At 39.9% G+C, this 25397-nt stretch overlaps 1 protein-coding gene and 1 pseudogene across 2 annotated transcripts in view; both read right to left on the reverse strand.

Moving 5' to 3' along the window:
• Positions 1 to 25397, reverse strand: part of RALGPS1 (Ral GEF with PH domain and SH3 binding motif 1) — a 606537-nt gene that overhangs the window by 464964 nt on the left and 116176 nt on the right. For both annotated transcript variants that reach the window (XM_020984956.2, XM_020984955.2), the window contains exon 5: positions 23055 to 23105. In XM_020984956.2, the coding sequence (XP_020840615.1) occupies positions 23055 to 23105 (51 nt within the window). The remainder of the gene's footprint in view (positions 1 to 23054; positions 23106 to 25397) is intronic.
• LOC110207517 (E3 ubiquitin-protein ligase KCMF1 pseudogene) lies at positions 1167 to 3806 on the reverse strand (annotated as a pseudogene).

Genomic DNA, 25397 nt, shown 5'->3' on the forward strand with positions numbered 1-25397 from the left:
TCAGTCTTTTGATTGTTTTAATATTTCTTTTTGTCTTATGGAATTATTAGGTTCTATTCAGTCCATCCTAATTTTCAAGGAGTTTGTTGCTTAAGATTTTGTGCCTCTTGTTCCGAGCTGAAATTCTCTTTCCAAATCTTTCTCCCATGGCTCTTATTTCTTTTCCTGTTTCTTTCCTCTAGTACTTTTATTTATCAATAGTTAATGTTTAGTGCATACTACGTGCCAGGTTCTGCACTAAGCCCTTTACAAAGATTATCTAATTTTATCATCACAGTTATCCTGGGAGATAGGATCTATTATTATTATTCTCATTTTACAGTTGAGGAAACTGAGGCAAACAAAAGTTAAGTGACTTGCCCAGTCACACAGCTAGCAAGTATCTGAGGCCAAATTTGAACCCAGGCCTTTCTGCTTCCTGGTCTAGTACTCTGTCCACTGGGTCACCCAACTACCCTAATTCAATATAGTGGAGGATAGTGTGTATGTCTGTATGGATGGATATATGTATGTATGTATACACACATATGAATACATACATATCCATATGTATGAGAAAAGAATATTTTATGTGATAAATCATGTGTATATTTGTATGGATGGATATATGTATGCATGTTTGTATATGCACATGCATACATATACATATTCATATGTATATACATACAAATAAACATATATCCTTATATGTATATGTTTATGTGTATATATATATATATATATATATATATATCTGTAAAAACTATAAACATATATATGCACATACATATATATTTATTTATATGCTCCTTTTTTAAGGCAAACCACCAAAGAAATTTTTATTCTTTGATATTCATTAGAGAATTCAATTTTCATCTTCTGTTTGAATATACAGTATTATAAATCTTTTGTATCAAGACACAGGAAGCAGAAATCACCCCTTGTACTACTACCTACATTTACCTACTAGAAGTAAAAATAAGTTAAGTGGAGATGATTGACAAATATATATATATATATATATATATATATATATATATATATATATATATTTCTCTCTTACTCTGAATGTACACAATGTAACAAGAGTAACAGACATGAAATTATAATCAGCAAAACAAACCAAGAGAGTTATTCACTTTCATTGGCAAATACAGCATGAAGGATATTGTCTGTGAATTGGGATGTCATCCAAGAGCAGGTGGTAAAGGTTCATTTCCTTTAAAGTGTAGGATTTTTAAAGCAACATCTAAAGAGAGAATATCCACACAGTTCAAAACACCAAAATTGGCAACCTCCTTGCCATTCCACCTCATTTATCCTTATCTGAAGTGGAACTTCCTTCACACATCAAAGTGGGCAGTAGAAGCTCTCGAACAAAAAAAAAAGGCTCCGCTCAGCCTGCTCACTTTCCATTGACTGACGTTCCATTTCTGATACCTTAGGATCATTCAACCTCATAGGAAGAAAATGAGGATTCTGAATAGCTTGCTGACAGTTTTCTACATTTGATGTTGACTGTTGCTGTGTAATTGTAGTGGTTGTATTCATGTGTCTACTTGCATTATGGGCTGTCTCCATTTGTCACTATACTGCCTATGTATGTTGTCATTCTAGGCAACTGTAGCAGTTGTTACTGAGAAGCTAAGGGGCCAAGGAATTGAATTGTCCTTCTGCTCTCACTCCTGACAACAGAGAAAAAAGCTCAGTCCTAGGATTCGTGGCTTCCTTATCACTTGGAGAAAATCAACTCTGTCAGAAGAAATTCCATCACTAAAACTGCTAGTAAAATGCATGTTTGAAATACAGGCACAAGGACTTCCTGATCCTCAGCCAGAGTGAAACATTCTACATAGAAACCAAACTGTTTTGATTCATCTCAACCTCTATGGCTGGCACGAGGTGCTACAGAGTCAGCTATCATCAAACATGATGAGGATCTCCACCAGGTAGCACTACACAGATTGGACAAATCACTTCTGTTGATGTTTCTGCATGTTCAGAAGTAACATGTTCCTGGGGCAGCTAGGTGGCATAGTGAATAGAGCTCTGGCCTTGGAGTCATGAGGACCTGAGTTTAAATCCAGCCTCAGACACTTAAAACTTACTAGCTGTGTGACCCTGGGCAAGTCACTTAAGATTGCCTCACCAAAAAGCCAAAAAAGCCCCCCCCCAAAAAAAGTAATATGTTCTTAAAGAGATGTTTCCATAAAACCCATTTTTTTTTCATGATAAGGCAAGTAAAAGACCTTGACTACTTTACTGAGAAAGCTTCTCCACCATAATATAAATCAAAATCTACTCTTGTTAAGATAAGGTCGAAATGGGTACATAATTTAGACATAAGGGATTATACCACAAACAAATTAGGAGAGCAAGGAATAGTCTACCTGTCAGTTCTGTGGAGAAGGGAAGAATTTATGGCCACACAAGAGATAGAGATCATGAAATACAAAATGGATAATTTTGATTACATTAAGTTAAAAAAAGTTTTTGCACAAACAAAACCAAGGCAACCAAGATTAGAAAGAAAACAGAAAGCTAGGAAACAATATTTACTGCCAGTGTCTCTGATAAAGGCCTCATTTCTAGAATATATAGAGAAGTGAATCAAATTTATAAGAATACAAGTCATTTCTGAATTGATAAATGGTCAGAGAATATGAACAGGCAGTTTTCAGGTGAAGAAATTAAAACTATCTATAATTAATATGGAAAATGCTCTAAATCACTATTGATTAGAGAAATGCAAATTCAAACAACCCTGAGGTACCACCTCACACCTGTCAGAATGGCTAATGTGACAGAAAAGAAAAATGATAAATGTTGAAGAAGATGTGGGAAAATTGGGACACTAATGCATTGTTGGTGGAGTTAGGAACTGATCCAACCATTCTGGAGAGCAATTTGGAACTATGCCCAAAGGGAGAGAAAACTGTGCGTACTCTTTGATCCAACAATATCATGATTAGATCTGTATCCTAAAAAGAACATTAAAAATGGAAAAGGAGCCACGTGTACAAAAATATTTATAGCAGCTCTTTTTGTGGTGGCAAAGAATTGGAATTTGAGGAAATTCTCATCAATCGGCGAATGGCTCAATACGTTGTGGTATACGAATATAATAGAATACTATTGTGCTATAAGAAATTATGAGCAGGTGGATTTCAGAAAAACCTGGAAACACTTACATGAACTGATGCTGAGTGAAATGAGCAAAACCAGGAGAACATTGTACATGGTAACAGCAACATTGTGTGATGATCAACTCTGATAGACTTAGTTCTTCCCAGCAATACAATGTTCCAAGACAATAACCAAAGACTCATGATGGAAAATGTTGTCCATATCCAGAGAAAGAAGTCTGAATGCAGATCAAAGCATATTATTTTCACTTTTTTTGTTCTTTCTTTTGTTCTCATGGTTTTTCCCTTTTGTTCTGATTCTTCTTTCACAACATGACTAATACAGAAATATGTTTAACATGACTGTACATGTATAACCTATATCAGATTGCTTGCTGTCTTGGGGAGGTGGGGGGGAGGGAGGAAGGGAGAAAAATTTGGACCTCAAATTTTTATAAAAATTAACATTGAAAAATTATCTTTACATGTAATTGGTGAAAAATAAAAAAACTACTGAGATGAAAAAATATCTACCCTTGTTAGCCTACACTGCATACTGTCAGTTGCGTGACTCGTTGCCTCACCACTTTTATAACAAGATGCACAAAGATTATAAAAGTAGCAAATTCAGCACTTGCATTTCCAACCACAAAAATTTCTTTTTAAATATGTTTCACAGCTGATACCTTCATGTCAAAGCATTTCAGATAGTGGTGGCATAGCCCCTTCTGGGCTCCAGCTGCAAGTAGAGTTTCGGCAGGGGTCCCAGTGCTGCCCACACTAATTGAGCAGCCTGGCCAGAGAGCAGTTCTGCTTGTAAGCATTTGGGAGTCATGCTCCTGGGTTTGTGTCTTGAGTGACCCCGTCACTCTAATAGCTCTTTTTGGTGAGATTCTGTTTTTCTTTGCTCATTCTTCTAGCCTGCTTCCTGATTTCAGACATTTTGTTAGGGGTGTGCTCTTGGCACTTCTTAGGGGAATGTCTGAGATCAGCTTTTGTCCTCCTGGGGCCTTCTGTAGATTTACTGGGGGCGAGAGGAGAGGTGGAGAGGGAAGATTGAGCTTTACATTATTCTAGGTTCTCAGGGTCAGAAACCTGCAAGCTTATAGTGCAAGTGGTTTGATTCAGGGAAAAAACTGATTCCTGCCCTCCTCCTCTATTCTCTGCAAGTTCCTGTCCTGGATCTGGGTCTGTGCAACATTTCTGTAGACTTGGCCATGGTTAGAAGTTCTAATAGAACACTACTGGACTCAGTCACTATCAGTCATCTGGAAAGCTCTCCATATTAAGAGTGATGGAATGGTGGGCTTCCCTCTGGTCTGAGATTTCTGCCCTGGTCATTCTGTTGCAGGCTTCAGACTGGGCTGGAGGCTGGAACTGAGATGGTTCTCAGCTCCTAGGGTCAGAGCCACACAGCTACTGGTTACTTCTGAACTTGTTACTTACGGTCTAGGGCTTGCTGCCAATGCTTATTCTGGAATATCACCCCTAGGCACAAGTCAGCTCCTCATTTCACCCTGAATCTGTAATGTGGGACTGATTTTTTAAAATAATAAATTTTTTTTCCAATTAGTTGTAGAGACCTTTTTTTTTAACCATTTTTAACATTTAACATCTTTAACATTAAAAATATTTAGCATTTAACATTTTAACAATTTTTAACATTTCTAACATTTTAACATTTAACATTTTTACAAAATTTTGAGTTCCAAATTTTCCTCTCTCCCTCCCATCTTCCTAAAACGGTAGGCAATTTTACATAGGTTATATATGTGTCATCAAATAAAATATAGTTCCATATTAGTCATGTTGTGAAAGAAGAAACAGACCAAAAGGAAAAAAAAACATGAAAAAAAATGAAGTGAAAATAGTATGCTTCAATCCGCATTCAGAGTCCATCAATTTTCTCTCTGTATATGGATAGCATTTTCTATCATGAGTCTTTCGTAATTGTCTTGGATTGCTGTTTTACTGACAGGAACTGATTAACAAAAGACAAACCTTTCGTTTGGTCCCTGTTCCTATACCCTACACTAGGTTGTGGTACCCCACATTACACTTGGGTCCAGTCTTGGTCCTCTTTTAGTTCCGGTGCACTGGAATGCTCTATATACTGTGCCCTGACAAAGATCCCCATTCTCAGGGTCCACAGACCTTTTTGTCTGTCTTCCTGTGATGAAACAGTCTGGAAATATGACTCCCTGTGAGTTTTTTCTTGGACATTCCGATCAGGACTTGATCTGGTGCATTTTGTGAAGGAGTCATGCTGGAAGGATCTTGGCTATACTTCTTTCTGATACTCCACCATCTTGGTTCTGCCTAATCCAAAGATTCTTAATTTATCTCTTCTTGGTCTGCTTATCAGGTCAGTTGGGTTTTTTTTTAATAAGATATATATATATATATATATATATATATATTTTTTTTTTCCTTCTTTTTTCAGTCTTTTGAATTTAATATTTCTTGTTGTCTCATAGAGTCATTAACTTCTATTTGGTCTATTTTGTACCTCTTGTATTACCCAGTTAATTCTCTTTTCAAGTTTTTCCTCCATAGCTCTCATTTCTTTCCTCTGATGCTCTCAATTCATTTCCAAAATCATCTTTTAACATTTAAAAAAAACCCTGCTTCATTTTTTCCCCATGAATTCTAATTGACCTTGTGTCCAGACTGTGGGTTAATTTATTTTTTTTTTTACTTTGTTTGTAGATGTTTTGGAGATACATCCTTCTTCTGGGTTTGTGTGTTAAGCATCTTTCTTTCCCTAATAGCTCTTTATGGTGGGAGTTTTGTTGTTATTGTGTTTTTTTGTTTTTGTTTATTCATTCTTCATACTTCCTTACGTCAAGCCTTACTTCCCAACCTGGGACTTTATGTTAGGGCCTAACTCTGTGTACTTCTGGAGGGAATGTCTGGACCTTTGGGGGCATAGATGGGCATTTTCTGGGGTTCTGTTGCTCATTTCCCTGGGTGTTGAGTATGGTATTCTTTAAGGATCAAAGAAATGGCCCAGACCAGGGACCTGGAAACTTTCAGTGCACTCAAAGAGGCATGATCTAAAGCAAAGTCTGATGGCTTTCCTTCTAGTTTGAATTTTGACAACTTCTGATCCAAGTTTGGGTCTGGGTAACCCAAGTATAGGCTTGCCTCTGATTGGAGGTCCAGCACACTCCTGTTATCCCTAGTCCCTGTCAGCTATCTGGAAAATTCAGCAGGGCCAGTGACAGAATTGCAGGCTCCCCTTGGGCTGAGCTCTCTGCCAAGGTCGGTTAGCTGCAGGCCTCAGATTGGGTTGCAGGCTGAATCTAAGACCCCGCCCTGGGTTAAAAGTCACATAGCTCTTACTTGCTTCTCTTCTTGTTTCTTGCCCTGTATACAGCCTCAAGCCTTTAAACACTCTTTGCCTTAGTCCCTACTCTGAAGCCACTGCCCTTAAGTGTACATCTCTTACACCTAGGCAGCTAGGTGTGCAGTGGATAGAGCATTGGGTCTACAGCCTGGAAGAGCTGAATACAACTCAGATTGATAAACTGGTCTCTCTTGAATAACTATAGATCTTTCATGGGACTTGAAGTTTCTCAAAGCTAGATGCAATCAGCACAGTCATCTGCAAACAAGAGTATTTAGAGTACTTTCCCAACGATAAGAAATTAAACTGATCATAATAATATTCTGGTGTACTCATGCCATTCCCATATCAATTGATCTAGCCAACAACAATAGCAAGAACAGTAATACAAAGTACCCTCCCTGTCTCACCCTCCAAAAACAAATTTAAAAAAAAAGCAGCACTCCTAGGAAACAAGGAAATAGACCATTCTCCTTCACCATTTTCTTCCTAGTCCTTACTTCCTTGAGTATGTATTGAGGGTTCATGTCTACTTCCTAACCCTTCTGATCCTAAGACCAATGCTTCTCTATCCCTACCCCCAGTTTCCCTGTCTGGCTGTACACACAAAATAAAACCCATCATGTGTGACTAATATGGTAAGTCTAGATCCCAAAGCAATAAGTAAATCAGTTGTGTCTTGCTTGGTGCTCACCAGGTTCAAGTATCAGGCAGATCATAATCAGAGATTTTGATCTGGAAGAGACCTTAGTGGTGATCAAATCCAATTCCCTCGTTTTACAAATGGGGACACTAAGTCCCACAGATTTAAAGTGAGTGGTCCAGGGTCACACAGACAGTAAATGTCTGTGGTAGGCTTCAAACTGAGGGAATTGAGGAGATGAGCAACACACCAAGTGGTTAATTATGGGAATTGAGTGAACCTTGCTAACTCCATTTTATGACTCAATTCTGGAGCTAGCTTAGTTTCTACTCAGTTATGGGTCTATTCCAACTTCTGTCTTGTGAAAAAAAACTTTATTGCATTGTTTGAACCCAGTCTGCATGACTTGGAAACAGGGCCACCTCTCCCTGCTGCTTAGAGACCCTTAACTGAGGATCTAGGTTATTCTGACCAAGATTCGATCCAAAGATTGATGCAAGGAGTGTTCTCACACTGCATCTCACACAGTACATGTCAAGCAACCCATATGTATTACTTGAAAACTAGTCCCATAATGATCAATCAGTTATTGTTTCCATGCTCCTTTGATTATCTATAGACACTTGGGAAAAGTAGGACACCTCTTTTTCTGAAATCTAAGAATTGCACCTATTTGAGTCTTTCCCTCCCAACTTGGAAATGTTTTTAATCTTTCCTCCAATTAGAAATAAGATAACCTAATGGTGTATGTTTCCTTTTAATTAATTCATCTTATTTGGTTTGTTTTACTGTATAAAAATCTGTTTCCTTCTGTATTCGAGTCCAAGTCTAAAGTGAAGATGTCTGGTCCTGGTTTTGGGGGCCATTACCATGCATTGCTTGATAAACCGATATGCTCAGAAGATCAAATCTTTGTTTCCTCAGTCATTCACCTTTTACCTGCCACAAAACCCAGGTCTTCCTGACTCAAGTTCAGCATTTTGTCCACTCTATTATGCTTCCCTCTCTTCCGCTCTTAATCAAGGGCCACTGCTTTGGTTTCCATGCTACCATTTCTTCCCCTTGCCCCCACCCACAAAAGGGGAAAGGCTCTGCCCTAAAAGAGAGAAACTCAAAATAACACTAGGAAGAGACTTACTATACCCAATGGATAATCTGCTTCTGCTCAGAGGCACACTAACCTTTCTATATCATGTCCCCTCTCATACTGATCCAAGAATAGGAAATATTTTTTAGTTTCAGCTGAAACAAGGTTAGAATTTTTCAGAAGAAGCTTTTACTAGGAAACTAAGAAGAAAACAACCCCCAAAACAATGAAATTTGGGGAGCATATACATTTTATCAGGCACAGGTTTCTGATTCTAAGTAAAACCTGGACTCAGATAGAGTTGGCTCACCTAGAATTTGAGTCCCCTAGGTGTTTGTTGATTCCTTTTCCTCTATTTCAACCATGCCTGGAAAGGCCCATCCCCAAACCTACTTTCAAGTAGGCTTTCCCCACTTACGCCTTTATCTCCAACCCTCTAGGGAAGGAACTGGTGTTGGAACACAATCCCTGCTGTGGTTCTTGGCAGAGACCACAACACAGGGTCTTTTGCTGCAAAGTAAAGATCATTTTAGGTTGGTTACATGACTCACATATGAAAGAAATAATAATAACTATTTCTATGGTGCCTTCAAGTTTGCAATGTGTTCCCCTCACAAGATCACTACCTGAATTAGGAAGCAAAAATGCTATCTCTGCTTTATAAATGAGAAAGCTTAAAAAAAAAAAAGGGCAAAGAGCTACAGATATACAACTTAGCAAGTCCTGAAAGTGGGCGTTAGATTCAAGTTGCTCCTAAATCCAAGTCCTTGGAATATTGACTGGCATCTGTTATCACATGGATTTTCTTGCTCCTCTTTAGGGGAACAGAGGTTATTTCTCAACATCCTCCTCCTCCAAAAACTAGGGAAAGAAGCATGGTTCTGAAGTCAAGAAGCCTAAGTTTGGAATCCTAGGTCTAATATTTATTGACCGTGTATCTTAGGTCCTCATGTTACTTTTCTTCTCTGGGCCTCTGTATCCTTATCTTGAAAATAAGGAGGATGGATTAGCTTGTCTCTAAAATTCCTTCCAGTCCTAAACTCTTACGATCTTATCACTTAATTCCTCTGAGACTCAGTTTCCCTTCCTGTGAGGTGGGTAAAATAACAATTGTACAATCTACCTCACAGGAGTTTTTATAAAGACAATGCCCTATAGGCATTAAAATTCTGAGGAAATGAGTGTTATTGGGTAGTTGATCAAATGCCAGAGAAGTAGCAGTAAGTCTAATGGAAAGAGTCTAGAGGTAGGAATTAGATGATTTATGTTAAGATCCTGGCTAGGCTGCTTACCAGATATATGCCCTTAGGGTAGTCACTATGCTCCTTTGCTCAATGTTTCATCAACTGGAAAATGAAGTTGATACTATCTTTCCTACAGAGATATATGAATATCCAGTGGGATAAGAGAAATGAAGGCTAGATGAGTGTGTATACAAGACAGGAAGAGGGGAAGATTAAAAGAGGTGTCTTCTGTATTGTGTTAGAGGCTGAGAATACAATGAGAGAGATGACAAAGACCTTTCTCTCAAGGTGCTTATGTTTCAATGGGGAGAGGGACAAGTTTCCAGACAACTATGATAGAAGGGTGAATAGGAATGGGGGAGGTTTAGACAAAGTTCGAGGTCTAAAAATATGAAGACATAAAAATCACTTTTATCTGGGGAGACTGGAAAGGCTTCATGGAGAAGCTGGACTATAATTTGGGCCTTAAAAGAATGGCAGGACATCGACAAATGGATACAGGAGTGGCAAGAGGTATGAGGGAGTTCATTCCAGAAACTGCGGGTAAGAAAAAGTAAAGGAAAAGAGAAAAGAGGTTAGGAAGTGAAAAGGGAACAGAGAATATTTCAGTTTGGCAAGAACATAAGAGTACATGCAGTGGATAGTGTGATATAAGGCTGGACAGGTATTTTGGAGCCAAGAAGAACTTGGTATACCGGGGTCAAGAGTTTATACTTTGTTCAGCAGGTAACTGCTTGGAATCACTGAAGGTTTTTGAGTAGAGGAATGATGTCATCAGAACACAACTGGTGAAGTATTCAGGGAGGATTAAAGAGGGAATATATGGGGGTACGGGAGAAGAGAGAGGAAAAGGCCAATTAAAAAACTATTAAAATATTCTAGCAGTGAGCTGAACTAAGGCAGTGGCAGAAGGGGACCTCAGTTTTTACCTAAAATTAAAATAAACAAATGACTGGCTGAATTTTTCTTAATTTTGTGAATAAGAAGTCACTGGGACATAATAACCTCAACATCTCTCATCCATGATTTTTAGTCCTTTTGTATTTCATGTGTTCAGTTGACAACTATAAGGAAGAAGAACTAGTTTGTGGTTTGTTTTTCAAACACTGAGTTATTCTTTAGGGGAAAAAACTATAAACAGGAGGGCTTTCAAAAATCATAGAGCATTAGAAGGGATTTAGAAAATCAGTACAACTCCCTTATTTTATACATGGGGAAACTAGGCCTAGTAAGGAAGAAAAACTTGCCCAAGATCACACAGTAAAAAAAAAAAATCATTGACAAAGCCAAAATTGGAACTCAGATCTCCTGACTTCAAGGTTGGGTTGTTTCCCATTCACCACACTATGCCTAGATTTGTGCCTTCCTTCTAGAAGGCCTAAAATGCCACACCTGGGACCATGTATCTATGCACCACATAACTAAACATCCTGCAAACTGCAGAGATGCCCAGAGTAAATTAAGAGCTTACATTTCTAAATGACGAAGGATAAGCCTGTTTGCCTCCCTGAGGTGGTGTCTAGTTAAACCTCCAGGGCTGGTCCAAACCCTCACCAACGAGAGCTCTGTTGAGGGAGTCATCTATATACTATCTTTTGCATCTGTTAATAATGCCACATACATACCATATGCACTCACCATCACAGACTTGTCCCAACATCAGAAAGTACATCCTGGGGGCTCCCACATGGCCCCATACACTGAGTCTGCACAAGTAACCCTGGGTTCTAGCCTCCTTACTCAGCTAAATGAAGAAACTGAGGGAAGCCAAAATCCCCTGAGTTACCCTGCCAAAGAAAAGCCTACAAACAAGCTGAGAGTCCCTTTTCCTAATGGTAGGGAATTTGAGTATCAACCAATTACCAATTCCCCAGGCATACCCCCTCCATCTACCCCCCTGTCTCCCACCCCTCCAACCCCCATTCCATACCTAGCATACCAAATCTCACTCAAGCTGTATTAAGACAATCAGTTACCCCTCAAGAATTCCTCTTTTCCATGCCTGGGAAGTCCAGGGAAACTGATGCCAGAAACAAAAAAGAGTGGAAAAGAACCCTGGTCTTAGAGCCCAGAAACCTGGGTTTGAGTCTCAACTCTGACACTGATGAGCTATGTGATCCTGGGCTATGATCTTTCCCCTCTCTGAGTCTCAATTTCCTTCTCAATAAAACAGGGATAATAATAATTATGCTACTTAGTTGTTGTGATTTTGTATCTCTTAATGAAATATAGAAAATGTGGGTTATTTATTACTTTTGCCATTGTTAACATTTTTTAAACAAAGACCAAGCAAATCAAATAGGTAAATGTCTAGGAAAATAGTGTATTTTTTTAAAATAATGTGATAGAAACTAACATTTTCTGTGCAAATTAATTCCTGCAGGCAAATTTTTCTCTGCTTCTCCCAGGGCCAAGCACTTCTCCTGGGAGAATCAGAGATAAACAGGGTCTGTGAAGCATTTTCTCCAGAACTGATCTCCGCTCTCTGGAATGCCTGCTCTGTCAGCAGAGTTACACAGCATCTATACAAAAGGTCAAAGGGGCAGAGGACTTGACAACATCAGAACCAGAAGAGCCCTTAAAACATAGAATATTAGAGCTGGAAGGGCTATTATCCTCTCCTTTTACAGAAGTGGAAACTGAGGCCCCAGAACATGGCTTAATTTGTTAAATTCACTCTACTCCAAATTGTGGGGTATCCATTGAACAAGGTGAACCTCTGGGTGGGTATCTTCAGGGTCCCAAAGTACAGAGATTGGCTATAGAAATTCAGAAGTGAGAACTTGCTGAATACAACACATTGTACAACTGAAACAGGAATGGAACCTTTTATTTTTGAGCCAAACCTCTTACAGAAGATTTAAAAAGTTGTGCCTTGAGACATTACAAAGCAAATAACATGCTAGATTTGGAGATGGATGACTAAGCTTTGCTACTTTCTAGCCATGTAGCCCTTGGGTAAGTCTCTTCTCCTTTTCTCTTATCTATAAAAATGAAGGGGTTAGACAAGATGATCTCTCAAAGACCCTTCCACTTCTAAATGCTAAGAGCCTAGCATGAACTAAACACATGAATTACTATTAAACCCTTATCAACCAGAAGGGCAAAAGAGAAAGGAGGCAAGATTGTGGTGATTGGGGTTAACTAAAAGATACCAAGGAAGAGATTCTTACCAAGAAGAAAGGTTATGGTCCAAGTTATCACAAATCAACCAACAAACATTTATCAAGCATTTTCCATGTGTTTGACACATGCCATCCTGTGTATGGCAAAAGATATAAAGAAATAAACGGAACAGTCCTCATCCACAAGGAGTGTACATTCTATCAGGGGAGACAACATGCACACATATAATTACACCTACAAAAAACACTCAAATACAAGATAATTGGGGTCTGGCAGCTACTAGTAGTTAGAATGATTAGGAAAATCCTCACGTAGAAGATTGCCCTTGGGCTGAGATTGAAAGGAAACGAGTGGTTCTTAGAGAGGGTAGTGAGGAAGGAGGGCATTGCAGACATGAGGAAGAGTCTGTGCTAAGACAGGGAGACTGGAGATGGGGTGTTACATGTGAGGACTGTCAAAGCCCATTTGGCCAGATCTTAGAGCGCATGAAGGTGAGGAATATAAGCTGGAGAAAGTAGATGGGAGGCAGGTTGTGAAGGGCTTTAAATGCCACATGGAGAGGTTTGTATTTCACCCTAAAGGTAATAGGGAGCCACTGGAGTTTAAGCATGAGAGTGATCTATCATGACACTAGGCAGTCAACGGGATGCTGCCTGGAGTCAAGCTAGAGTTTAAGCAAATCCAAGAGCAAGGCACGAGATGTAAAAATGAATTCATGGCAAGGTTCTAAAATGGGAAAAGTCACCACAGGGCCAAGGAGAATAGGACACAAAGTGGAGCATTAGGCACCGGGGAAAGGACAGTTTGTCTCGCCCTATTTCCCTGCCTCTAACACTGTTCTTTCTCGGGAGCAACATGTTCCCCATCCTCCTCTCTCTGCTGTGTCAGCACTGCCAATGGGCCAGACTATTACTTCCCTTAAGCCAAATCACTCCTCTGAAAGCCTGCCAAATAACTTTTAAGCACCAGACCTTTTAAGCACTAGTTACACATATTATCTCTCTTGGTTTTCACAACATCCTCCATTCCTACATCATGAAGCAGATAGTGTAATCATTATCATTCCCATTTTGCATATGAGGTAACTGAGGTTCATAACAGATAATGATAACAATAATAACAAACATTAACAGATAATGATAATAATAATAACAAACATTTTTCTAACACCTACTATGTGCCTGGCACTATACTAAGCACTTTGTAAATATTATCTCATTTGATCTTTTCAACAACTCTGAGAGGTGGGTGTTATTATTATTTCCAGTTTACAGTTGAGGAAACCAAGGCAAACAAAGATTAAATGACTTGCCTAGGGTCACCCAGCTAGTAATTATCTGACTGGATTTAAACTCAAGTCTTCCTTATTCCAGGGACAGCACACCTTCCACTGCAACACCTAGCTGCCATAAATGCCTTGCCCACTATCACACAGCGAATTAATGGCAGAAACAAGTTTCAAACCCAAGACACTTGACTATAGGTAGCCTGATTTTCCACGGTGTCACATTACATCTCTAAGCTCCAGTAACCAGGATGGAGAAGATCATTGCCTCACCCACACCATGGTCAGTTTCAGCCTTTTCTTGCTAACTTGCTAGGACCAGCCCTGCCTGAACAGTAGGCTGCCTCTGTAGTGGACTCTAAGGGTAGTGCAGAACACAGTTCCCTTGGACACATGATATCTCCTGCTGTGGGAGCCTGAGGCCTGTTGTACTGAGGACAGGTCATTAGCACAGTAAGAATTACCTACAAAAAGAAAAAAAATGACAAAGTCAAAATTTCCATTCTTTTAACTCATCAGTCTAAGCTAAACACCCAAAACATTCAAACAAAGGCCAACTGTCCTTGGGTCAGAGCTATAATGAAGGATTAAAATAGAAATTCCTCAGAAGCTTTTGGGAAACTCTTGTTTTTTTGCCAAACATTTTTTCAACTAAGTCTTTTTCTCTAAACATAGATCCTCCCCTTGCCTGCCTATCCTGCAGAGCTTGGCAGGGTTCATAGACAGATGGGACAATTACCATTCAAAACGAACACTTCCTGTCCTTACAGGGACTCCCCCACATTGCCCCACCTCATCCCCATTCCAATGTCATTAATTGGTTCTGTGTAGGCATAATGTCAGGCAAAATGATGTTACTGGGGGCTGCAAGTACCACAGGAACATTCTGATAAATTAAGACATATATTTCTGGGCCAGGGAGTAGTGCCAAAGCTGATGTAAGCTAAACGGGGTGGAGTCAGCTGGAGAAGGAAATGAATGCTGTGGAGAACTGAGTCGGTTTCAGTCACATGGTCCAAATGACATTACTGTGGAGCACTTGTTTTTTGTTTTCAGTGTTAAGGGAGGGTTGGGTAATGATCTGAATACAATGTAATTGTGAAACGACCAGTCTGGGAAATAGTATATGGAGTAAACATATTGAAACAGACTCTCAGAGCTAGATGGCATCTTTGAGTCATGTCATTCAACCCCTACCTAAGCGAGAATCACTTCTACAATATCCTTGACAAATAGCCATCCATCTCCACTTGAAGGCCTTCAGTGATTAGGAACCCACCACCCACCACTACTCAAAGAAGCCCATTCCACTTTTGAACAGCTGTTGTTATGACAGATTTTTCTCCTGTATCCCCCCCTCTCTGAAACATCCCTCCATTACTCTTTACTCTGCCATTAAGAGCCAATTAGAATAAATCTAGTCCCTCTTCCATGAGAAAGCCCTTCAGATGCTTCTAGACAACAATCATGGCTCCCTCATCTTCTCTCTTCCAGGATGAGCACACCCAGTTCCTTCTGAAGATCCTCATTCATAGTTTCAGTCTCCTTCTATATTCTGGTCCACTCTACATTGGACACGCTCCAGTTTGTCACAATCCTTCCAAAAATGTGGCTCTCAGAACGGTGCACTGCATGCTAGTTTAATTAGAGAGGGCGTTCTTTCCATTTTTTACCATCAGTGCAGGAGATCCAAAGGGGACTCTCATTCTGCATGCAGTGGAAGGCAATAAAAGCTAGAATGTCTCACAAAAACAGCAATTTAAAAACAAAATCAACCATTCCCTCCTCCTGGATACTCTCTTGGCCTTAACAACACCATTTTCTCTTGTTTCTTCTCCTGCTGGTCTAACCAGTCCTTTCTGTCCTTTGGTCTCCTTACCTAATAGGTAGTTGTGATTCATGTAAAATGGTTCCTGTGTCTGAAGACCCAGGAAAGAAAGTTTTTGCCACCTAAGTATATAGCACTACTAAGTAATTCAATACTAGGAACAAATATAGTCTTTTCAACAGGGGAATACAATGGTTCTCCTTGTAATGTTTTCTTCACATGATGCCATGCTAGTCTTTCTTATGCACAGATCTGGTTATGTTTCTCCTCTATGCAAAAATCTCTAGAAGTTATCTATTACTTTCTGAATGAAAGTCAAATTCTGTTGCCTGCTACTCAAAATCTTCTCCCTCCCCATCTTTTCAGCTTTTTCTTCTCCTATACAGACTCTACATCAGAGATAACTGACCTACTTGCCGTCTCCCGTATACATCCTTTTCTCTATGTTTAGAATGGATTTCTTCTCCTTCTACATCTATATCCTTCAATGTTCAACTCAAACTCCATCTCTTACATGAAGCTTTCCTGATGATCCTAGTCAGTAACAACCTTTCCCTTCAGACCTCACATAGGCACAAGAGCGACACAATGACATACACAGCCTCTAGGGCTTTTATTAGGAATTAGTTATCAAATTTGGTACCATATCCCCACACCAGGCCATGAGCTCCATGAGGGAACTGACTTTATCTCAGCTACTCTTTATATCTCCCTTAATACCTAGCACAGCATTCTTGTATTCAGCAGATGCTTAATAAATGCTTGGTGAATTTGGATCAACAAATATTTACTGGATATCTGTCGTGAATATACCAGTGAGTTTTCAATTCAGCAAAACATAGAGAAGTAACTCGTTAGTTCATATACCCTTTGACCACTGGCTCCCATATCACTTCTCTTCCTGAGAATGCCAAGGTACCATAGGTGTCTGAAATCACCACGTTCTCTTTACAGAGGATGGAGGAGTTCAGCTGCAGAGACAGCGGAGGTCAGTATGTTGCTGGGTGCTGTGTGCTCATGGATCCCCTGCCAGGAAGAGAGCAGACACTGCTGTCTGACTTTAAGCCTGTTTTAAGAACAGTTTTCTCTTGAAGTGATTCAACAACCTCAACATTAATGATACAAACAGTTCTGACATTTTAAACTCAACTCTGACACGTGAAGGATTTAGTTCCATACCCTGGGAATTCTACATAATTGTGAATTTATTTGATGGTTAATGTTCCAGGGAAAGAGAAAGACACAATACCAAATTGGACAAATATTGCCCCCTCGCTAACACTCCCCCAAAAGACTTTACTATTAAATTTCCTCTGAACTCCATCAGACTGAAGTCATCACACAGCTCTCAAATAGCTGAGAAATATTCAGGCAGCACAGCGGCACGGAAAGAATACATGGCCTGGAGTAAGAAGACTTGGATTTAAAACCTAAAAACTACTAGCTTCATGAGCTGGGCTGATAGCCTTCAACCCTCTCAGCCTCAGTTTCCTCTTCTATAAAATGGGGAGGATAATGCTAATACTACTGACTTCACAGATCTACTTTGAGGAAATCACTTTGGAGAGCTTAAAATATGACAGAAATAGGTATTATTATTATCATTCCCCATGATTTCTCTTGCTATCCATCCTCTCCTCTGTGTTTCCAAATACCTCCGTGTCATTACAGCCTCTCATTTTCACCTGCCTGTCCTACTGCAACCGCCTCCTAACAGGCCTTCTCTCCTTTGCTTCCTGCTCCCCTCTTCACATGAAGTGAGACCCTGTTATGCTAGTAGCGATCAAAGCACCTCAGAACCCATGCCATATTCCATAAGGAATTTCACACAACATGGAAATTAAACACAGCTGTGAGCAATTACACTGCCTCTGTATCTGTGTTAACCCGCCAAGTCCCGATAAAATTAGTCACTTGTTTTAGTCACTGGAGAATTGGGCAGCTACAGTGTGGTGTTTGCATACTTGCATTTTCCTTACTCTCCGCCAACCCTGAACTCATCGTCTGCATGGCTTCCTCCAAGTCTTATGTTTTTGTTCTTATAGCTCTTGAAACGGGGCAGGCCCCCAGCACGTCAAAATGGGCCGCCGTCACGTCAGACAACATTTCCATTCCCAGGTAGTGATGAACACCATAAATTTTCATCTTTAAAGGATGGTGCTGACCAGCTGAACTCTAGCTGCTGGCAGGAACGTGGCTGAGCAGAAAAACAGACCCTCTCAGTAATTCTCACTCCATCAAAATCACATCCTAGAAGCCCTGCTTTAAATAAAGTCCATTAACTGTCCTCTGCTGTGCTTCCTGCTTTGGGTCATGGCCCTCCCAAGCTACGTGGGCCCTCCCTAATGTGCTGGGAGGAAACGATTGATAAAGCCCACCTTGGCGGTAGGGAAAGGAAGTAGAGAAGACATGCAGAAAGGGAATCAAATAATAGCCCCAGGAGGAATTGGGGCTCAAGAAGTCTCAGGTTAGTACTAGTTGATGATGGTGTCACAGTGGAATGGGAGAAGTTGCAAAGGGAAGTCAGGTGTTGTTCTTTTGAGGGGGGGAGATGAAGAAAGTGGTTTTAAACATTAAAGTATAAAATTTTGAAGATGGTAGGGACCTCATTGCTTATATATTTATTGGCCATTAGGGCTTGCAGGGACCTTACAGTTAATATGAAAGACATTTGGTTTTTTGGGAGAAAGACAGAGTATAACAGCAGAAAGGGCATTAGATTTGGAATGAGAGGACCTCAGTTCAAATCCTGGCTTAACCTTTGTTAGATACAGGTCACTTAACCCTTCAGGATCAGTTTCCCTATATGTAAAATGAGAAGGTTGGACTAGATCATGGGTTCTTAATGTAGGGTCCATAAGCTTGTTTTTATTTTAATATGTTCATAACTATTTCAATATAATTGGTTTCCTTTGTGATCCTATGTATTTAATTATGCATTTAAAAACATTATTCTCAGCAAGGCTTCATAGGTATCACCAGACTGCCAAAAGGGGTCCATGACACACAAAAAAGGTGGAGACTCTCTGGACCAGATGGCCTCTAAGGTCCCTTGAAGATGTAAATCTATGATCTTACAATTACCCAATTCAACCCCTTAGATTAGTAGTTGAGGGAGCTGAGGTTCAGAAAGGGCATATGACTGTACCAAGGTCACACACGAATAGGATGATAGGATTTAGAGCTAGAAGGAACTTGAGAGATCATCTAGTCCAAAACCCTCTTTTACAGAAGGAGAAAGGAAACTGAGGACTCATTTGTAAATTTATGTGTCCAGGGTCACACAGGTTGCAGAGATAGGGTTCAATCATGGGTCTTCTGTAGATCTTTCCATCTAGTCCAATCCACACAAGAACTGGAGATACACTATAACAACATCCTTGACCACTGGTTAAGGTTCTACTGTATAATATTACAGTACCAATTTGTAAACCTAAGCTAAGCCAACAAATCTATTGAGTCTACTAAGCACTCAGCACTAAAACCCAATGGACTGTCCAGATAAACTAATGGTGGTGAGGGCTATTTAAATAGCTGTTACAACTCTATCTTTTTAGTTGTGTCTTGTATCACTATTACAGATATGTCCAGCTGTGTCCTGGCAGGATCTGTATGCTGCTATACTCTATAGCTTCTGAAAATAATGAAAAATGGCTTAAGTCTGCTCCATGAAGACAGAACTCCTAGAAAGTACCTCCCTTCTCTTCTACTAAATGCTCCCAAGAGAAGAGCTAATGATTAACCATCAGCAAAGGCAATAGCCTGGACACTGCCCACCAAATATGTAAACTGGGTTAGACTAGCACTCGTAACACTAAAAAGATGGATGAGAAAACACTGGGAATATTATAAAAAGGATTCTAGAAACTGCACTAAATGTCCTGTGAAATGTCTTTTATGACAATCTCTGGCAAACGACACTTTGGCTACAAACACTCTGGGATTTGTAGTTCTTTCCAGTTCGGGAAGGAAAAAAACTAATGCAAAACTAACCCTCACATAAAATAAAAGAGGTTTTTCATAAATGGGTTAACATTTAGGGGACTCTGGAGGAGTGTGAGGAGAGGAGAAGAGAGAGGGGGCAGCCATCCCATGGCAACAGCCAGTGTTTGCCTCATCTGCAGTTCCCCTCTTCAAAACCATGAGATATGACTTCTCAATAGACAAATGGGGAGTTATATGATGATGTGTAATCACAGACACTCATTCCAGTGGCAAGAGTGCTGAAAGAAACAAGCTTGGTCCCTACTGCATCCCTGCTTTATTTCCATTTAATTGTGAGTGTGTTTTTATTCTGTTAAAGAATACAATTGCCGGATTTAATAGAATTTCTCATAAAAATCTATGGTTAATCCTGTCCTTATATTGTTTGGTGTCCCTCTGTTTGGGACATGAGGAAAAAATGGGAACTACACAGGAGAGAGAGACCTTCCCCAGACCACGGCTGGGAGCTTAATTTCCAGCCCATTGTTAGAGAATTTTGCTCACTAACTGCATAGGTATAAAACATTTTGTAACTACACTTTGAATTGCAGAATTACTGTGGACATGGACCATAAAAACAAATAAATCTTCCCCATAGACATGAGCCTAAGAGTAACTGGATGTTGTATTTCTAATTCTGATAATTAATCCATGGGAGATTGGACTAGATAATTGCCAAGACACTGTCCAACTGCCCCATAACCTCTTCAAGCCTCAGTTTTCTAATCTGTAAAATAGGATAACAATCCTTTAATGACTTGCCTCATGGGGTTGTTTGGGGGAAAATGACTTGTAATCCTTAAAGTGTCATATGAATGTGTGTTAATAATAACTATAAGAAGAAGAACAGGGAATTTCTTTCTCAGTCTGTAATGGGCTGTAGGAGATCGCTGGGTAGAATCATAGATTTAGAACAAGAAGTGATCTTAGAGGTCACTGAGCCTAAACCCCTCATTTTACAGACAAGGAAATTAAAGTCTAGATATGTTAGGGTCCTTTCTCTAGATCACACAGGTCATAAGTAGTGGAAATGGAACCTGAACCCAGGCCCTCTGACTTCAGACCCAGTGTTCTTTCCTCTGTTTCAAGCTTATTCATATGAAAAACAAATGAATTATAAATTAATGGATAACCAAAACACTTGGTCTGGCATCATGTTAAAATACAAGCCTTTCTTTCCAAATAGTTTGAGTCATCAGGCTATTAAAAAAAGAAAATAACCAAAAATGTAAGCCCTAAACTCAAGGATCATTTGTTCTCCATTCCTAGGCATTAAAAGAACCACAGTCATGGAATCTCAAAGCTAGAAAGAATATCAGAGCCCACCTAGTCCTACCCCTTTGTGATCCAGAATCCCCACTACATTTACTCTAACACTTGTTAGAGTGCCTATCCAGATTCTGCTTGAAGACTTCCAGGGACAGCGAATTCACTACCTCACAAAGGAGTCCATTCTGTTGTCGGACAACTAATGATGTTGGGATGTGTCTCCCTATACTGAGCCCCAAATCTACTTCTCTGGGACTTCTGGTTGTTTATCTTGAGCCAAGAAAAATAAGTCTAATCCCATTGTAAATACCCATTCTAAAAAATACTTATTGAATTTAATTGAATTGGAGGCTGCACAATATATTGAGTAAAAGCATTGGATCAGGAGTGAAGATCTGTGTTCAACACCTAGCTCTGCTGCCTAATACCTTTGTAATCCTGGGTAAGTCCAGTCACATTTCTAGGTCTCAGCTTCCCCATCTATAAAATGAAAGGGCTGAACAAGAGGATAGAGTTTGTTCTAGCTCTATTTCTATCATCTTTCCTGTAATCTCCCTTCAAATATTCGGAGGAAATGGTCACGCTCCCCTCCTAATACTTCACTTTTTCAGGATAAACATCCTATCTTCATCTTGCGTGGTCTGCCATACTCTGTCTATCCTTGTTGTCCTACACTGGACACAATCCAGTTTGCTAATGTCCTTTCGAGAATATGGGAGGCAGAGCTCAACACAACATTATAAATGTGGTCTAATCAGAGCCTAGAACAGCAGGACTAATACTTCCATGAGTCTGGACCTTAATCCTCTCTTAACATTGTATGAGATCACAGTAGCTTTTCTGGCTGCTGTATCACACATTGACTCACTGATTTTTCAGTCTACTCACATCCCCAGATCTTTCAACACACACACACACACACACACACACACACACACACACCCCAACCACACATGCACACCCACACATACATCTTGCCTCACCACCTGCTCCCTCTATACTTGTGTAATTGATTTCATTAATTCAAATCTAGAACTGTACACGTATTTCTAGGAATGTTTTTAAGAGACTCAGAAAAGAATGAGTGTTGTCTTTTGGAGAAACTTCATATTTGATGAAGCATCAAGCTTGTTATGTTTACTTGGAAAAATTTGATAATGGGTAAAACCAAAAGTTCCAAAAGTAGAACCAAAGCAAACCTTGATATTCTGGATGAACTGTGAGAGAACATTTTCTTTGGGGAGAAAGTTCTCCCAAAATATGTTCCACAATTACAATGGTTACTTCTACTAATAAAGAATGAGGAATTATTTTAATAAGTAAAACTATGGAAAAGAAGTGGCAATGTGTAGGTGCCTGGCTAAATACCCCCAATTATGCTGGACTCCTCTTGTATTGTCTGCAGCAGATTCCCAGCCCCAGAAAGTTGAGATCCCAGACAAAAGTCCTCTTCCCTGTGGAGTTCAGCACATCTCTTGGGCCCAATTAGGATGTGGCTATGCCTGGCCTCCCTCAGCTACCCAACCCAGAACAGCCTTAAGCTCATGACATGGCATTCATGGAGATGTCAAGGAAGACTTTGAGACCACCCTGGCACATCTTTCATGACTTCCTCTTTTGATACCTCCTTGTGGCAAAGAGGGATACTGAGCTCTCACGGGCTCAAGGTACAAGGATTTAAGCACAGGCTCAGAGAAAAACTATTGTGACCACTGTCTGAGGCCCCGCCCAGCCAAGTATGGAAAGGTTTAATCACCAGAGGATGAACTCCTTTTCAGACATAATTTATCAACAAACATTTATTAAAAACCTATGGTACTATGTATCAGGCACTGTGCTGGGTGCTGGGGATGCAAAGACAAAAGTGAAATAATTCCTGCTCTCCAGGCACTTACAATCTAGTTCAGGGAGACAGCATATATATGCATGCATACAGACTTCTACAAAATGTAGAGAGAATAATTCGTAACAGTCATCTGTCAATATGTGAAAGGGATGCAAATGGGGTATACCCACACTGATGAAATTATAGCTTTTTGAAATATGAGACTTTTAGTTAAAAACATTAAGAGCTAACCAAGACCATAAAAACTTCAAAACATGTGAATATTACCCTGCTAGCATGAAGAACATACCTCTGGCTGTATAGCTTTGAATACTGGGATATCCATGAGCGTAATCTGGCTCTGTAATGAAAAAAGAATCAGGTTAGCAAATCCTCTGTGCTTCAAGGCACCATATGCATCACAGAGACAGCATAGCCTAGTGCAGAAGTTCCCAAAATTATTTGGTCTACCACCCCCTTTAAAAAATATTACTCAATGCCCCCCTGGAAATCTACTTTCTTTAACCCTTTAACTTTTTTCAAAAGAAAAAATTTGCACCATTTCAAAAAAATTTAAATTTTTTTAAGTGACACATCTTAAATTTAATAGTTTATTGTAAATATGTGTTTTTTCTTGCATTGAAATTTTGATGACACAATATTGTACCACGCAACTATATAGTGTCATATGGTAAACAAGTCATTACACTCACAAATCCCTGCCAATACATGCTGGACTTCCTGACAGTGTGTCACACACTAGCCTGCCAACACTTGCTTGTTAAGACCTATTGGTGGATTTGACCACTGATGGGTTATAATTTGCATTTTGTGTGTTTATTTGGAAAATAATGTAATCACTATGATTTTAACTGTTACACAACAGATGAAACATGTATGAATAGTTTTTCAAAATTTTCTTATCTTTTCTTCTTTCCTTATGCTTCCACTGCCCCCTTATTTTTATTCAATGCCCCCCCAATTGCATCTGAGGCTACTACCGCCCCTCTGGATCATTCTAGCACCCTCTTGGGGGCGGTATTGCCCACTTTGGGAACCTATGGCCTAGTGGATAGACTTAGGAGTCAGGAACACCTGTGTTCAAAGCCTGCCTCTGGCACTCATTCTCTGGGTGTGACTGTGGGCAAATTCCTTAACCTCTATGAACCTCAGTTTCCTTATCTGTAAAATAGATAATACCAATGTTACCAACCTCACAGAGTTGCTGTTAGGTTCAAATGAGTTAATATATGTATAGTGCTTTGGCAAACCATAAAGTGATGTTCAGAAGTCAACTGTTATGATTATTATAAAGAGTAATATAAATGTTAGCTATTATTAGTATTGTTATTATGATCAAATGCCAAAGAAAAGCTTTATTCAACAGGAACATGTCACTGACCACCCAGGGTAGAGCTCCCAGACTTTCCTTCATTTTCCAAGCTATGGCTGCCAATACATATCCCTGCTATCAGATACCAAAGTATCACAGAAAATAACATTCTTCAGAGAATTATGAACATAGCTCCATGGAGTGGGGTGTCAGTTTCCCTGGGAGCATCCAGCTATCTAAGCACAAGGTTCTTCGAGGAATCCAAAGCCCTAGCATTGGTGCCTTACAATATGTTGCTAAGGACAGAAGAAACAACCTACAGTCATCAAAGTTTCAGGGCCAGGGGAGAGGGGGAAGGGAAGGAAAGAAGAAGAAACAAGGACTTCTATGATGAGTCACCTCTGAAAGGGGCCAAGGGGGCATAAGAAGTGCTGACATGGATAGCTCTGAACAATGATGGTTCAGGGAATAGAAAAGAATCTGGGGAAAATCATATGAGATTAATCTAAAGAAAGGCACTTAGTAAGGTCAGAGGCATTTGAAACTGGCTGTTTTAGAGACTTTGGAAAACCTGACATGCAGGCATGAAGATATAATGGGCCCCAGAGCCACAATCTCTGAATCTGAGACCTGAATAAGGCATGCAATGGTTCCCATTTATATAGCATGGATGAATGCTTGACTGTAAGTTAGAAGACAAGGGTTTGGGTCCTGGGTCCCATGCTTACTGGCTTTCTAACCTCAGACAAGCTGCTTTCTCTCAGTCTCAGTTTCCTAATCTGTAACAAAGGGATAATAATACTTACATCATCTATTGCTCAGGTTGAGAGAAAAGAATTTTATAAATCTTAAAGCACCAGAGAAATGGGAGCTCTTCACATTTTTTTATAGACTTTTAGTGTAATGGGGGTTCAGGGCATGCCTAGACTACCAAACATGCTGTCATCCATGTAGAAGACACTAGGACAACTTTCAGGAGACTGAAGGACTGGAGCACATGGGGACACCCTGTGTTGGACTAACTGCTGGAAGCAGCCTTTTCCATTGGATATGTAGCCATAACTATTGCCATCTTAAAAACAGTCTGACTCAGCACCTGTAGCGGCTCTTGTACATTCATATCTGAGGGTAAAGGGCTATTTTACTCACTATGTAGCAAGGAGAGAGGGCCTGAGGGTCAATTCCATCCCTTGGGCCATGTCCCCACCAAAAAACAAGCCTAAGCCTTGGGTCTTCTCACTTGTTCATTTCCACTCTAGTTGCAGAGGGTGGAGTCTCCTGTCTGGCTCAGGAGCTCAAGTCATGAGCATCTATGTGTCC

The sequence above is a fragment of the Phascolarctos cinereus genome, unplaced genomic scaffold, assembly GCF_003287225.1.
Source record: "Phascolarctos cinereus isolate Bilbo 61053 unplaced genomic scaffold, phaCin_HiC Scaffold_2;HRSCAF=192, whole genome shotgun sequence".
NCBI classification, from domain to species: domain Eukaryota; kingdom Metazoa; phylum Chordata; class Mammalia; order Diprotodontia; family Phascolarctidae; genus Phascolarctos; species Phascolarctos cinereus.